At 41.5% G+C, this 17,898-nt stretch overlaps 1 protein-coding gene across 1 annotated transcript in view; it reads right to left on the bottom strand.

The window, feature by feature from the left end:
- The window catches only part of farp2 (FERM, RhoGEF and pleckstrin domain protein 2), an 870,640-nt gene that overhangs the window by 732,386 nt on the left and 120,356 nt on the right, over nucleotides 1-17,898 (bottom strand). Inside the window, 4 exon segments of the mRNA XM_065266701.2 lie at nucleotides 4,481-4,595; nucleotides 5,115-5,212; nucleotides 5,296-5,374; nucleotides 5,460-5,502. Of these exon segments, the coding sequence (XP_065122773.2) occupies nucleotides 4,481-4,595; nucleotides 5,115-5,212; nucleotides 5,296-5,374; nucleotides 5,460-5,502 (335 nt within the window).

The following is a 17,898-nucleotide window of genomic DNA, read 5'->3' as shown; positions in this document are numbered from 1 at the left end:
TTCATTAGATTAAAACCATATTTGGTCTGTGTCATCTAAAGGCCTTTGCGATGCTAAATTGTGAAGATCTTGACATTCGTTGGAGGGTGTGTCCATGGCAGCCTGCCAAATTTCGTCTTTTCGCCATAAAACAAGGAAGTTATTATAACTTAAGCTTACAATGTCTAATCTGACCCACGTTTCACATGTTTGATAAGTGCCCTGGCCTGAACACATCAACATGGAATTATTCACATACAGTCATAGCGCCACCTGCTGCACAAAGGAGGTGTGGCACTTCAAAGTTCCTTTGAATATCCACCTATATTTACCCACTGAAATTTCAATCCCCCTGGTTCATTGCTTTACTAAGGCCATAGAGTGGCGGTGCACATGCGTGCGAGGGCCCTTCCATCACTGCTTGCAGTTTTAATTATTATTTTTCTGCGAATTCAGCGGGACTTTAGAGGGCCTAAACATGCTCGAAAACTCATGAAACTTTACACAGATGTCAAGAGTGGTGAAAATTTACATGTGGTGTAGGCTTTGGAATTAGGCGTGGGAAAATAGCTCTAGAGCGCCACCTACAAATTTTCTACAAAGCAGCCCTTGGACTGTGTTTGACGTACAATTACGAAATTTGGTACGCTTATGTAGCATGACAAGACCTACAAAAATGTCTCTTGGAGCAAAGCCGTAAACCAAACAGAAAGTCAGCTATTCTGAGTCATTTCTGTGATTTGGGCGCAGTTTTGTCACTTCCAGGCGTCATACTTTAATGAACTCCTCCTACAGTTTTCATCGGATCATCTTAATATTTGGTGAGTGTCATCTTAAGGCCTTTGTGATGCTAAATTGCGAAGGATTTGACTCTACGTCAAAATTTGTTTCGGTTCTGGCCCGACAAAATTTGATGTTTTGTCATGAAAAAGGAAGTTGCTGGAACTCAGGCATACAATGTCCGATCTGTCCCAAATTTCACATGATTGCTAAAAGTCCTGACCTGAACACATCTACATTCCAATTTAAATTTATAGTTATAGCGCCACCAGCTGGCAACCTGAAGGGGCATGTTTCAGCGCCACTTTCAAATATTCAACGAAGCAGCCCTTGGACTGCGTTTAACGTACATGTACGAATTTCAGTGTGCTCATGTATTGTTGCAAGCCAAACAAAAAAGTCTCTTGGAGCAACACCCTAAACCAAACAGGAAGTCAGCTATTTTGAATCATTTCTCAGATTTTGGCTCAGTTTTAATCATTTCCAGCAGTCATACTTTAACAAACTCCTCCTACAGTTTTCGTCGGATCATCACCAACTACACATGATTGACAAGAGTCCTGGACTGAACACATCTTCATGTCAATAGTCCCTTATGGTTATAGCGCCACCAGCTGGGAACAGGAAGTTACATGTTTACAATGATTATGCAATGTCCGATCTGTTCCAAACTTTACATGATTTACAGGAGTCCTGGACTGAACACATCTACATGTCAATTGTAACTTGTGGCTTTTTTAGCCCTTTTCTGATTTCCTTTAACAGTTGTTTTCCTTTTTAAAGTGATGTTTTAAAAATACTTTCATCCTCTGATATATCCATTTTCACAGCATCTACTCCCATGACAGGTTCAGTAGACTCAGAAACACTACTTTCAGTATTTTTAGCATTTATGTTTAGATTCTCATTTACATTGCTGCATCCATTATGACTTTCATCTCTATCCACAACTGTATCCACCCTTATTCTCTAACAGTCGTTTGTGTTTGATCTGCATTAATCTGTGCTTCATCTGTGTTATCATCCTGAGCTGCGCTCTTATTAGGACACACATGGATCACGTGACCCTCCTGCCCACAACCAAAACACTTCATAGACTCTGATGTTGCAAAGGTAACAATCAAAATTGTCAATTCTGAACTTAATCGTTAAATTCAGCTCTTCAATTTCATTATTAAGAATCAAATGTACCTGCCTCCTAAATGAAATTACATGCTTTAACTCTGGTGATTTACAACCCAACGAGATTCTGCTTGTTTTTGACACAATATTTCTGTGTCTCAACAACTGCCTTTCAATCACTTCTTCCTTAATAAACGGCAGAACATTTGACAGCGTTATCCTTCTCTCTGGCTGTCCTAAAGGCATTACAGGTGTAAGCTAGTCAATGATTACGGTTCCTACCACTTCATTCACTTTATCAACATGGTTTAGAAAAATCGCTACTGCGCTATTCATCTTTGATGCTGATAAAATGCTGTCATGACCAACAACAGCGGCGACAGCGAGAACACAGTCCTCAACTGAACATCGTTCTGCTGGGATGATCTTAACGCCATGCCGTCGAGTTAAACTTTCCAAACTTAAGGGTTGAGATGCGTCATAGCGATCAGCACAGAGAAAGGTTACACGGATTACCATGTAAACAAAGCAGTCATGTGCGCTTATAAACAGTACTTTCTCAGGAATTATACTAAGATTGGATGAAAAGAGAATGCCAACAAGACTTTTCTTAAGGCAGTTCTATTCAGAGGCGCATTTATATAACAAATTTGTGTCCGTAATACAGATCGGCCGGAAATTAAACACAAATCCGGTTCCTATTTATGGCCAATTTTTATGACTGGATTTTGTGATTCCCTCTGTATCATGGAAATAATGCTTCTTTAAATTATAAAGAGAACAAACCTTTATCTGCACAGAGGGATGGTATTTAAGAACATGGTAGCACGTGTTCGACATATTTCCTCCTTTAGCAGACACTCTTTATTCACATTTCTTGCAAACTGGATATGCATCTTCAGGAACAACCCCACATCGTTTTTCGGATACCCAAAGTATTCCCATACTTCAGATTTTTACTTTTTTTGGTGGGGGATAGAGGTTAGAATTTGTAGTCGCTAGCTATGGCATTTTCTGTTCTGTACATAAACGAGTGGAATCTTGCAGTGGGATAAAACTGCATATGTGCAGCAGCACAGGAAAGGCTGGGTACACACCAAAAGATTTTTTACATCTTATAAGATTTAAAAAATGTGATCGACCTCACTTTAGAAAAAGCATGGCAGACAATATGCAGGAAGCCATTTCAATGATAGTGCTTGGAATAATTTTTTACAAGACACGTTGTATAAACATTCGTGCTGTTGCCACAAATCAACAAGCTGATCTTCCATCTCTGCTGTCCACATCAACTTCACTTTGGCTGTTTCTCAATCCGAAGGCTGTAGCTAGGGGTGGGCCGATCCAATACTTTGGATCGGATATCGGGTCGATCCGGACCTTTTTTGCTGGATCGGATATCGGAATAACGGGGCCGATCCAAATTCGATACTGTGCGTTACTCTTTGTTGTTACTATCATGCTATAGAAAAGTCAGACTATTATAACCATAAACACCACATAAGCACCATAAACAAACACACTATATTCAAAGTCTTCCTAATATATTCAACAGCTTTATGTGAAAAACAATTGCATATATGAAGATATTTAAGGTCACAAAAACTCTGGTTGGTCTGGTGCTCGCGGAGTTAATAAACTGGAGTAGCGGTGAATTAAACGCGTCATACGCACACAAGACACACACAAACACAATGACCGTATATATATTTATGTGTGTACACACACACACACACACACACACAATTCTAAATGGATCAAGAAAAATACTAGAATTGGATCGGGATCGGTATCGGTCGATACTCAGAATTTAGGAATCGAAATCGGATCGGTAATGAAAAAAGTGGATCGGCCCACCCCTAGCTGTAGCCCAGCGGAGGTCGCATATGCAGGCTGCATAAGTCATGAAACCTGGTTTATTCAAGTTAACTGAGCATTACATTCGCAAGTCATAAGTGTATTACAACAATATACGATAAACTAGAAATAATAGTCAATTTTATAACTGTTAATATTCTGAAATAAGACAGTTTTGATGACGTATATGCAGCCTGGAAATGTGACCTACGGATTGAGAAGCGGCCTTTGTCCTGCGCCATGACTGCTTCCGTCTTCCCTCATCTCACTTTCTGATTGGATATGGTTTCGTTTCACGTGATAATCTAAATAGCGTGCTCGCGTTTGTCCTCGGGATCCCCACACACATTAGGAATTCGCAATCAGCGTGGCTCAGACGTTCTTCCGAGCAGGTTCGGACACTCTTAACACACCTCACACAAAGGGACAATCTGATAAAATAATCTGTAGAACCATCGCGATACTCGAGACATAGCTAGGATTGTCGGAAGGGGGGAAATCAGCCAAAAATCTGCCCGATTATCTTTTGGGTGTATCCAGCCTAAGATCTCTTTTATTATAAAATGTGGATAAGCAAATGTTCACAGTATGATAACCGCATGTTAATATCATGAAATGATGTCATACCGGTATACCGTTACAACAATAGTTGCAACTTCAGATAAAATTTGGCTGCTAAGTTTAAAGCTGGACTTGTCAAGAGATCAACATAAATTTAGGAAATCAGTGCACAAAGCCTCACGTTAGTTTGCAGTGGAGTTCCATGATCTTCTCTTGTACACGGTCCTGATACGGCAGCAATTTATTCATCTTTAGAAACTCCCTGTCTGCCAAGTCATCATAGTCACCAATCTCCGCTGTATGTAGGGAAGATAAACAAAACTGCTTTAAAACACAAAGGATACACTTTAAAAAGATTCCGTAGAATTTACAGTATTACTGGCAGCTGGATGCCAGTAACTTACTGTAGATTTAAATTTATGTTAATTACCTGCAACAGTTTGTTCAAAGTTAAATGAAAATTAAACATTAGCAAGTCTGTATCTTTACAGAATAAAACTAAAATAACAGCCTCAAGCAAAGCATTCTGGGAAACAAAATCTGAAGGAAAAACCCAGAAAAAGGTTGATGAGGATTTTTGGTTCCCAGAATGCTTTGCTTGAGGCTGTTATTTTATATTTTTATTCTGTAAGACAAAGACTTGTTCATGTTTAATGTTCATTTAACTTTGAACAAACTGTTGTCAGTAAATAACATAAATTTACATTTACAGTAAGTTACTGGCATCCAGCTGCCAGTAATACTGTAATTTCTACGGAATCTTTTTACAGTGTACAAGTCAAGGTACACAATTTAATTATGACTAACATACATACATTGCACCAAATGAGAAGCAAGCAGAGCGGCAGTATTTTCTGTACAGTTCAGTCTGCCGTATATTAGATCTTTCTTGATTTGCAGGGAAAACAGGTACCTGTAGTAAATGCATACCACATATTTACAAACATAATTTACATTAGCATAAAATATATGGATGTTGATTTCTGAACACAATACCTAGTAAACTCCTCCTGAAGCTGACCAGGATCTGGAGGAAAGAATTTCACTGACAACCGAAACAGTGTATTCATTGGCCCTGTGGATAGCCAGCAAAACCACAGTTCAAACATCTAAAGATCCTCTAATCTCTAAAGACAACACAAAGCAGAAAGTGTACGTACTTCTGACTTGTTTCACTAGGAGCTTGGTGGGCTCAATCCAAACCTGTAGAAACAAAACAGTTCAGAGTAATAAAATTGGCATTACGGTATTTAACCCCCTTACAAACTCAAAGCAATAAATTAATCTTTTGCTCCTTCAAACTTCTTGAATTTGTTTCTGACCTTTGATGCAAACATTTAAGCTGAAGAAAGTATAGCAGAAGATTTTCCCGAATTATTTAAAAGAACCGCCCCTCAATATTTAAAAAAAAATGCTCCCAACAGGGAACGCCTGTTAAACACGTGCACGAGACAGAGAGAGAGCATGCAAGAGCTCAGTTCTTCTCTTCGCTCTGTTTACAAGTTTCTGTCGGCATGTTTACCGTGTCTGTGCGGTTCGTGACTTGTGCCAGGGCTAGCATCGCAAATCATAGCTTACATCAACTTTTACTAGCAGTGATTTTAAATGTTCTAAATATTCTCCAAATAGCATGACAAAATGTACCTTTCCAGTAGAAACTTCGCGTGGGAAGCCCAACCTGCCCTTTTAGCTTACGCCAGCGTGTGAAATAGTCTCTCATAAACATTCTGGTCTTGTTTCTTTATTTATAGTCCTTTCTCTTCTTGTCATACAATTCGTAGACACTGTTTCTCTTGCGACCCTCAGACATTTTGAAAAAAACACAGTGAGAACGCGACCTTCAATGAATGGTTGAAACCGTAGCACAACACACATACATGTGAAAGTGCGCATGTGCAGAAAGCGAACGTAGAGGCGAGCACGTACGACGGTTATACGTCAACATATAATCAGAATGGTTGACATCTGGGATGACCAATAACAGTGGTGATCCACCCGGAAAACGAAAATCTTCCGCTATACCTTTAAGGTTAGGATTTGTGGAAAGTTATTATTGGCTGCTTTTTAAATGCCCCAGGAAATACACGCTCATCATGGTCACAAAGGCGGCAGAAAAAAGCGAGAGATGGTGATCATACTTTGATCTGAAACATACTTCAGGTTAAGGGATTTGTGGAAAGTTATTATTGTCTGCTTTTTAAATGCCCCAGGAAATACACGCTCATTGTTGCACAGGGTTGAGTGATTAGTTTTTCTGTTTAGGTTTTTTTTAGTTTAGTCTTTTAAAAAAGTATTTTCACCCTCAGCACTGTAACCCTACGTTAATTGCTATATACACATTAATTCATTATCTACGTTTCTTCATATATTTATTAGGGCCCGAGCACCGAGGAGCAGGCCAGAATGGCCTGCACCGAAAGGTGCGAAGCCCTATTGTTTTTGCTCGGATTATTATTAGGGCCCGAGCACCGAGGAGCAGGCCAGAATGGCCTGCACCGAATGGTGCGAAGCCCTATTGTTTTTCCTCGGATTATTAGGGCCCGAGCACCGAGGAGCAGGCCAGAATGGCCTGCACCGTAGGTGCGAAGCCCTATTGTTTTTGCTCGGATTATTATTAGGGCCCGAGCACAGAGGAGCAGGCCAGAATGGCCTGCACCGAAAGGTGCGAAGCCCTATTGTTTTTGCTCAAATTTATTAGGGCCCGAGCACCGAGGAGCAGGCCAGAATGGCCTGCACCGTAGGTGCGAAGCCCTATTGTTTTTGCTCGAATTTATTATTAGGGCCCGAGCACCGAGGAGCAGGCCAGAATGGCCTGCACCGAAAGGTGCGAAGCCCTATTGTTTTTGCTCGAATTTATTATTTTTTTTTTATTTTTTTTTATTTTTAACACTTTTGGACTTTTTGGGGGCCTTAACATACTCGAAAACTCTTGAAATTTGGCATAGACGTCAGAGTCATCCGTCATCGCAGAAATCCAAAGGCTGGAACACGGGCGTGGCACAGGGGCTCTGTAGCGCCCCCTGTAATGAAAAAAAAACATTGATGCACAGATCGGGCAAAAATGTACGCACATGTACGGGACTTTGTACGCTTATAGATCTCATCGACCCGAACAACTTTCGCCCTCTAACATTTAAGCTCCGCCCAACAGGAAGTCGGCTATTTTGTATTGTTTCAAAAATGCATGCGGTGAACTTTTAAATACTCCTCCTAGGGGATACGTGCAAATGACACCAAACGTGGTGATCATGATGCCGAGACATTGTACTTGCTAAATTGCGAAGGGATTTTTGATATCTCGAACGGTTCTGCCATGGCGAGGCAACAAATTTATGGCGAAATCAGAGAAACAGGAAGTGTCTAATATCTAAGGCAAAAAATATCTTATTGTGATGCCATGCGGGTAGTTTGTTCGTCTGAAGATTCCGATCGCATCGATGTGCCTATTGTGACTCCCGGGTATAGCGCCACCACCAGGCGCCAGGAAGTATGTCAGTCATGAACTTTTAAATACTTCTCCTAGGGAATTCATACGATTGACACCAAACGTGGTGAACATGATGCTGAGACATTGGACTTGCTAAATTGCGAAGGGATTTTTGATATCTGAAACGGTGTTGCCATGGCGAGGCGACAAATTTATGGCGAATTCAATGAAACAGGAAGTGTCTAATATCTAAAGCAAAAAATGTCTTATTGGGATGAAACGCAGTGTGTATGTTCGGCCAAGGATTCCGATCGCATCGATGTGCCTATTTTGAGTCTCGGGTATAGCGCCACCAACAGGCACCAGGAAGTGTGGCAGTCACAAAAGGTGGATTTCTTGACAGTTGCATATGGTGAACTTTTAAATACTCCTCCTAGGATTTTCATGCGATTGACACCAAAAGCGGTCAACACGATGCTGAGACATTGTAGATGATAAATTGCGAAGGGATTTTTGATATCTCGAACGCTGTTCCCATGGCAACGCGTCAAACTTTACTTTCATTTTCAGGCATATTTAAGCTCTTGGCGTGCACTTTGGGTGCCTTAACATGCTCGAAAACAAAATAAATTTTGCACAGATGTCAAAGTCACGTGCCACTAGGCTCATGCAAAGGCTGGAATATGGGTGTGGCAAGGGAGCTCTGTAGCGCCCCCTGTAATGCAAAAACTAACATTGGGGCACAGATCGAGCAAACATGTACGCACATGTACGAGAGTTGGTACGCATATAGATCTCATCGACCCAAACAACTTTCGTACTCAAACATTTTAGCTCCGCCCAACAGGAAGTCGGCTATTTTGTATTGTTTCAAAAATGCATGTGGTGAACTTTTAAATACTCCTCCTAGAGGATTCTTGGGATTGATACCAAACGTGGTGAACGTGATGTTGAGACATTGTACTTGCTAAATTGCGAAGGGATTTTTGATATCTCGAACGGTGCTGCCGTGGCAAGTCGACAAAGTTGTGGCGAAATCAGAGAAACAGGAAGTGTCTAATATCTAAGGCAAAAAAATTCTTATTGTGATGCCAAGCAGAGTGTTTGTTCGCCTGAAGATTCCGATCGCATCGATGTGCCTATTGTGAGTCTCGGGTATAGCGCCACCACCAGGCGCCAGGAAGCCTGTCAGTCACAAAGGTGGATTTTTTTGACAGTTCCATCCGATGTTCTTTTAAATACTTCTTCTAGGATATTCATGCGATTGACACCAAAAGTGGTCAACATGATGCCGAGACATTGTAGATGATAAATTGCGAAGGGATTTTTGATATCGCGAACGCTGTTGCCATGGCAACGCGTCAAACTTTACTTTCATTTTGAAGGCATATTTAAGCCTTTCAGTTGACGCCGATGTTCTTTTAAATACTCCTTCTAGGATATTCATGCGATTGACACCAGAAGTGGTGTACATGATGCCGAGACATTGTAGATGATAAATTGCGAAGGGATTTTTGATATCTCGAACGCTGTTCCCATGGCAATGCCGCAAACTTTACTTTTATTTCAGACATTTTTAAGGCTCTTGACGTGCTTAGATTAACCTTAAAGTCGGCACACACATCAGAGTTGTCGGCTGTTAAGTGTGCACAAAAATGTCAGACATAGGCGTGTCTCTTAAGTGGCTCACTAGTGCCCCTGTTTGTCTAAAATGTGGGGTTTCTTTTAGCTACAGTCCCCAAATGGCTCAGTAACAACATTAAATAGCCCACTGATATTTACCCACTTGATGCCGTTGCCCACCGCGCATCGTTTTCTCGGAGGCACCGTGTAGCGGTAAAAAAACGTGCGAGGGCCCGCCATTGCTGCTTGCAGCTATATATTTTTTTTTTATTTTTTTTTTTTTAACACTTTTGGACTTTTTGGGGGCCTTAACATACTCGAAAACTCTTGAAATTTGGCACAGACATCAGAGTCGTCCGTCATTGCAGAAATCCAAAGGCTGGAACACGGGCGTGGCACAGGGGCTCTGTAGCGCCCCCTTTAATGCAAAAAAAACATTGATGAACAGATCGGGCAAAAATGTACGCACATGTACGAGACTTTGTACGCTTATAGATCTCATCGACCCGAACAACTTTCGCCCTCTAACATTTAAGCTCCGCCCAACAGGAAGTCGGCTATTTTGTATTGTTTCAAAAATGCATGCGGTGAACTTTTAAATACTCCTCCTAGGGGATACATGCAAATGACACCAAACGTGGTGATCATGATGCCTAGACATTGTACTTGCTAAATTGCGAAGGGATTTTTGATATCTCGAACGGTTCTGCCATGGCGAGGCAACAAATACATGGCGAAATCAGAGAAACAGGAAGTGTCTAATATCTAAGGCAAAAAATATCTTATTGTGATGCCATGCGGGTAGTTTGTTCGTCTGAAGATTCCGATCGCATCGATGTGCCTATTGTGACTCCTGGGTATAGCGCCACCACCAGGCGCCAGGAAGTATGTCAGTCATGAACTTTTAAATACTTCTCCTAGGGAATTCATACGATTGACACCAAACGTGGTGAACATGATGCTGAGACATTGGACTTGCTAAATTGCGAAGGGATTTTTGATATCTCAAACGGTGTTGCCATGGCGAGGCGACAAATTTATGGCGAATTCAATGAAACAGGAAGTGTCTAATATCTAAAGCAAAAAATGTCTTATTGGGATGAAACGCAGTGTGTATGTTCGGCCAAGGATTCCGATCGCATCGATGTGCCTATTTTGAGTCTCGGGTATAGCGCCACCAACAGGCACCAGGAAGTGTGGCAGTAACAAAAGGTGGATTTCTTGACAGTTGCATATGGTGAACTTTTAAATACTCCTCCTAGGATTTTCATGCGATTGACACCAAAAGCGGTCAACACGATGCTGAGACATTGTAGATGATAAATTGCGAAGGGATTTTTGATATCTCGAACGCTGTTCCCATGGAAACACGTCAAACTTTACTTTCATTCTCAGGCATATTTAAGGTCTTGGCGTGCACTTTGGGTGCCTTAACATGCTCGAAAACAACAGAAATTTGGCACAGATGTCAAAGTCACGTGCCACTAGGCTCATGCAAAGGCTGGAATATGGGCGTGGCAAGGGAGCTCTGTAGCGCCCCCTGTAATGCAAAAACAAACATTGGGGCACAGATCGAGCAAACATGTACGCACATGTACGAGAGTTGGTACACATATAGATCTCATCGACCCAAACAACTTTCGCAGTCAAAATTTTTAGCTCCGCCCAACAGGAAGTCGGCTATTTTGTATTGTTTCAAAAATGCATGTGGTGAACTTTTAAATACTCCTCCTAGAGGATTCATGGGATTGACACCAAACGTGGTGAACGTGATGTCGAGACATTGTACTTGCTAAATTGCGAAGGGATTTTTGATATCTCGAACGGTGCTGCCGTGGCGAGTCGACAAAGTTGTGGCGAATTCAGAGAAACAGGAAGTGTCTAATATCTAAGGCAAAAAAATTCTTATTGTGATGCCAAGCGGGGTGTTTGTTCGCCTGAAGATTCCGATCGCAACGATGTGCCTATTGTGAGTCTCGGGTATAGCGCCACCACCAGGCGCCAGGAAGTCTGTCAGTCACAAAGGTGGATTTTTTTGACAGTTCCATCCGATGTTCTTTTAAATACTCCTTCTAGGATATTCATGCGATTGACACCAAAAGTGGTCAACATGATGCTGAGACATTGCAGATGATAAATTGTGAAGGGATTTTTGATATCTCGAACGCTGTTGCCATGGCAACGAGTCAAACTTTACTTTCATTTTTAAGGCATATTTAAGCCTTTCAGTTGACACCAATGTTCTTTTAAATACTCCTTCTAGAATATTCATGCGATTGACGCCAAAAGTGGTCAACATGATGCTGAGGCATTGTAGATGATAAATTGCGAAGGGATTTTTGATATCTCGAACGCTGTTCCCATGGCAACGCGTCAAACTTTACTTTCATTTTAAAGGCTTATTCAAGCCTTTAAGTTCACGCCGATGTTCTTTAAAATACTCCTTCTAGAATATTCATGAGATTGACACCAGAAGTGGTCAACATGATGCGGAGACATTGTAGATGATAAATTGCGAAGGGATTTTTGATATCTCGAACGCTGTTCCCATGGCAAAGCGTCAAACTTTACTTTCATTTTAAAGGCTTATTTTAGCCTTTCAGTTGACGCCAATGTTCTTTTAAATACTCCTTCTAGAATATTCATGAGATTGACACCAAAAGCGGTCAACATGATGCCGAGACATTGTAGATGATAAATTGCGAAGGGATTTTTGATATCTCGAACGCTGTTCTCAAGGCAACGCGTCAAACTTTTTACTTTCATTTTAAAGGCTTATTTAAGCCTGACTGTTGCATGCAATGTTCTTTTAAATACTCCTTCTAGGGAAATAATGCGATTCACACCAGAAGTGGTCAACATGATGCCGAGACATTGTAGATGATAAATTGGGAAGGGATTTTTGATATCTCGAACGCTGTTCCCATGGCAACGCGTCAAACTTTACTTTCATTTTAAAGGCATATTTAAGCCTTTCAGTTGACGCCGATGTTCTTTTAAAAACTCCTTCTAGAATAATCATGCAATTGACACCAAAAGTGGTCAACATGATGCCGAGACATTGTAGATGATAAATTGCGAAGGGATTTTTGATATCTGAAACGCTGTTCCCATGGCAACGCGTCAAACTTTACTTTCATTTTAAAGGCTTATTTAAGCCTTTAAGTTGACGCCGATGTTCTTTTAAATACTTCTTCTAGAATAATCATGCAATTGACTCCAGAAGTGGTGTACATGATGCCGAGACATTGTAGATGATAAATTGTGAAGGGATTTTTGATATCTTGAACGCTGTTCCCATGGCAACGCCACAAACTTTACTTTTATTTCAGGCATATTTAGGACTCTTGGCGTGCTTAGATTAACCTAAACGTTGGCACACACATCAGAGTTGTCGGCTGTTCAGAGTGGACAAATAGGTCAGGCAAAGGCGTGTCTCTTTAGTGGCTCACTAGCGCCCCCATTTGTCTAAAATGTGGGGTTTTTCTTTTACCTACAGTCCCCAAATGGCTCAGTAACAACATTAAATAGCCCACTGATGTTTACCCACTTGATGCCCTTGCCCACCGGGCATCGTTTTCTCGGACGCATCGTGTAGCGGTAAAAAAACGTGCGAGGGCCCGCCATTGCTGCTTGCAGCTATATTTATTTTTATTAGGGCTCGAGCACCGAGGAGCAGGCCAGAATGGCCTGCACCGAAAGGTGCGAAGCCCTATTGTTTTTGCTCAGATTATTATTTTTATTATTATTATTATTTTTTTTTTTTCAACACTTGAGTTAATTTGGGTCCCTTAACATACTCGAAAACTCTTGAAACTTGGCACACATGTCAGTGTCTCGTACCATTAGGCTCATGCAAAGGCTGGAACATGGGCGTGGCACTGGGGCTCTGTAGCGCCCCCTGTAATGCAAAAACAAACATTGGTGCACAGATCGGGCAAGCATGTACGCACATGTACGAAAGTTGGTACGCATATAGATCTCATCGACCCGAACAACTTTCGCCCTCTAACATTTAAGCTCCGCCCAACAGGAAGTCGGCTATTTTGTATTGTTTCAAAAATGCATGTGGTGAACTTTTAAATACTCCTCCTAGAGGATTCATGGGATTGACACCAAACGTGGTGAACGTGATGTCGAGACATTGTACTTGCTAAATTGCGAAGGGATTTTTGATATCTCGAACGGTGCTGCCGTGGCGAGTCGACAAAGTTGTGGCGAAATCAGAGAAACAGGAAGTGTCTAATATCTGAGGCGAAAAAATTCTTATTGTGATGCCAAGCGGGGTGTTTGTTCGCCTGAAGATTCCGATCGCAACGATGTGCCTATTGTGAGTCTCGGGTATAGCGCCACCACCAGGCGCCAGGAAGTGTGTCAGTCACAAAGGTGGATTTTTTTTACAGTTCCATGCAATGTTCTTTTAAATACTCCTCCTAGAATGTTTATGCGATTGACACCAAAAGTGCTCAACATGATGGCGACACATTGTAGATGATAAATTGCGAAGGGATTTTTGATATCTCGAACGCTGTTCCCATGGCAATGCGTCAAACTTTACTTTCATTTTAAAGGCATATTTAAGCCTTTCAGTTGACGCAGATGTTCCTTTAAATACTCCTTCTAGGATATTCATGCGATTGACACCAGAAGTGGTCAACATGATGCCGAGACATTGTAGATGATAAATTGCGAAGGGATTTTTGATATCTCGAACGCTGTTCCCATGGCAATGCGTCAAACTTTACTTTCATTTTAAAGGCATATTTAAGCCTTTCAGTTGACGCAGATGTTCCTTTAAATACTCCTTCTAGGATATTCATGCGATTGACAACAAAAGTCGTCAACATGATGCCGAGACATTTTAGATGATAAATTGCGAAGGGATTTTTGATATCTCGAATGCTGTTCCCATGGCAATGCCGCAAACTTTACTTTAATTTCTGGCATATTTATGGCTCTTGCCGTGCTTAGTTGAACTTTAAATTTGGCACACACATGAGAGTTGTCGGCTGTTAAGTGTTGACAAAAAGGTCAGATAAAGGCGTGTCTATTTAGTGGCTCACTAGCGCCCCCGTTTGTCTAAAATGTGGGGTTTCTTTTACCTACAGTACCCAAATTGGTCAGTAGCAACATGAAATAGTCCACTGATATTTACACCACTTGATGCACTTGCCCACCGTGCATCGTTTTCTCGGACGCATCGTGTAGCGGTAAAAAAACGTGCGAGGGCCCGCCATTGCTGCTTGCAGCTATATATATATATTTTTTTTTTAACACTTTTGGACTTTTTGGGAGCCTTAACATACTCGAAAACTCTTGAAATTTGGCACAGACGTCAGAGTCGCTCGTCATCGCAGAAATCCAAAGGCTGGAACACGGGGGTGGCACGGGGGCTCTATAGCGCCCCCTGTAATGCAAGAAAAAACATTGATGCACAGATCGGGCAAAAATGTACGCACATGTATGAGAGTTGGTACGCATATAGATCTCATCGACCCGAACAACTTTCGCCCTCTAACATTTAAGCTCCGCCCAACAGGAAGTCCGCTATTTTGGATTGTTTAAAAAATGCATTTGTTGAACTTTTAAATACTCCTCCTAGTGGATTCATGGGATTGACACCAAACGTGGTAATCATGATGCCGAGACATTGTACTTGTTAAATTGCGAAGGGATTTTTGATATCTCGATCGGTTCTGCCATGGCGAGGCGACGAATTTATGGCGAATTCAGAGAAACAGGAAGTGTCTAATATCTAAGGCAAAAAATATCTTATTGTGATGCCACGCGGAGGGTTTGTTCGTCTGAAGATTCCGATCGCATCGTTGTGCCTATTGTGACTGCCGGGTATAGCGCCACCACCAGGCGCCAGGAAGTGTGTCAGTCACAAAGGTGGATTTTTTTGACAGTTCCATGCGATGTTCTTTTAAATACTCCTTCTAGGATTTTTATGCGATTGACACCAAAAGTGGTTAACATGATGCCAAGACATTGTAGATGATAAATTGCGAAGGGATTTTTGATATCTCGAACGCTGTTCCCATGGCAACGTGTCAAACTTTACTTTCATTTTAAAGAGAAATTTAAGCCTTTCAGTTGATGCCGATGTTCTTTTAAATACTCCTTCTAAAATAATCATGCAATTGACACCAAAAGTGGTCAACATAATGCCGAGACATTGTAGATGATAAATTGCGAAGGGATTTTTGATATCTTGAATGGTTCTGCCATGGCGAGCCGACAAATTTATGGCGAAATCAGAGAAACAGGAAGTGTATAATATCTAAGGCAAAAAATGTCTTATTGTGATGACACGCGGGGTGTTTGTTCGTCTGAAGATTCCGATTGCATCGATGTGCCTATTGTGACTGCCGGGTATAGCGCCACCACCAGGCGCCAGGAAGTGTGTCAGTCACAAAGGTGGATTTTTTTGACAGTTCCATGCGATGTTCTTTTAAATACTCCTTCTAGGATTTTTATGCGATTGACACCAAAAGTGGTCAACATGATGCCAAGACATTGTAGATGATAAATTGCGAAGGGATTTTTGATATCTCGAACGCTGTTCCCATGGCAACGCGTCAAACTTTACTTTCATTTTAAAGGCATATTTAAACCTTTCAGTTCACGCCGATGTTCTTTTAAATACTCCTTCTAGGATATTCATGGTATTGACACTAGAAGTGGTCAACATGATGCCGAGACATTGTAGCTGATAAATTGCGAAGGGATTTTTGATATCTCGAACGCTGTTCCCATGGCAACGCCGCAAACTTTACTTTTATTTCAGGCATATTTAAGGCTCTTGACGTGCTTAACCTTTAAGATTAACCTTAAAGTTGGCACACACATCAGAGTTGTCGGCTTTTAAGTGTGCACAAAAATGTCAGACATAGGCGTGTCTCTTAAGTGGCTCACTAGTGCCCCCGTTTGTCTAAAATGTGGGGTTTCTTTTAGCTACAGTCCCCAAATGGCTCAGTAACAACATTAAATAGCCCACTGATATTTACCCATTTGATGCCCTTGCCCACCGTGCATCGTTTTCTCGGACGCACCGTGTAGCGGTAAAAAAAACGTGCGAGGGCCCGCCATTGCTGCTTGCAGCTATATATATATATATTTTTTTTTTTACACTTTTGGACTTTTTGGGTGCCTTAACATACTCGAAAACTCTTGAAAATTGGCACAGACACCAGAGTCGTCCGTCATCGCAGAGATCCTAAGGCAGGAACACGGGCGTGCCACGGGGGCTCTATAGCGCCCCCTGTAATGCAAAAACAAACATTGGGGCACAGATCGGGCAAAAATGTACGCACATGTACGAGAGTTGGTACGCATATAGATCTCATCGACCCGAACAACTTTCGCACTCTAACATTTAAGCTCCGCCCAACAGGAAGTCGGCTATTTTGGATTGTTTAAAAAATGCATGCGTTGAACTTTTAAATACTCCTCCTAGTGGATTCATGGGATTGACACCAAACGTGGTAAACATGATGTCGAGACATTGTACTTGTTAAATTGCGAAGGGATTTTTGATATCTCGAACGGTTCTGCCATGGCGAGGCGACAAATTTATGGCGAAATCAGAGAAACAGGAAGTGTCTAATATCTAAGGCAAAAAATGTCTTATTGTGATGCCATGCGGGGTGTTTGTTCGTCTGAAGATTCCGATCGCATCGATGTGCCTATTGTGACTCCCGGGTATAGCGCCACCACCAGGTGCCAGGAAGTGTGTCAGTCAAAGCTGGATTTTTTTTGACAGTTCCATGCCATGTTCTTTTAAATACTCCTTCTAGAAAAATCATGCAATTGACACCAAAAGTGGTCAACATGAAGCCGAGAGATAGTAGATGATAAATTGCGAAGGGATTTTTGATATCTCAAACACTGTTCCCATGGCAACGCGTCAAAGTTTACTTTCATTTTAAAGGCATATTTAAGCCTTTCAGTTGATGCCGATGTTCCTTTAAATACTCCTTCTAGGATATTCATGCGATTAACACCAGAAGTGGTCTACATGATGCCGAGACATTGTAGATGATAAATTGCGAAGGGATTTTTGATATCTCGAATGCTGTTCCCATAGCAATGCCGCAAACATTACTTTTATTTCTGGCATATTTAAGGCTCTTGACGTGCTTAGATTAACCTAAAAATTGGCACACACATCAGAGTTGTCGGCTCTTAAGTGTGCACAAAAAGGTGATACATAGGCGTGTCTCTTAAGTGGCTCACTAGTGCCCCCGTTTGTCTAAAATGTGGGGTTTCTTTTACCTACAGTCCCCAAATGGGTCAGTAACAACATTAAATAGCCCACTGATATTTACCCACTTGATGCCCTTGCCCACCGTGCATCGTTTTCTCGGACGCACCGTGTAGCGGTAAAAAAACGTGCGAGGGCCCGCCATTGCTGCTTGCAGCTATATTTTATTTATTTATTTTGGGGAAAACATGACAATATGGTGCTTTATAACATAAGAGTATTTCTAAATAGAAATGTACATGTTCTGACATGTTTCTGTGAGAAAGTGTGTTTTGTGTGATAG

Source organism: Paramisgurnus dabryanus, chromosome 7 (genome assembly GCF_030506205.2).
Source record: "Paramisgurnus dabryanus chromosome 7, PD_genome_1.1, whole genome shotgun sequence".
In the NCBI taxonomy this organism is placed as follows: Eukaryota; Metazoa; Chordata; class Actinopteri; order Cypriniformes; family Cobitidae; genus Paramisgurnus; species Paramisgurnus dabryanus.
This window is presented reverse-complemented; position numbering and strand designations above follow the sequence as displayed.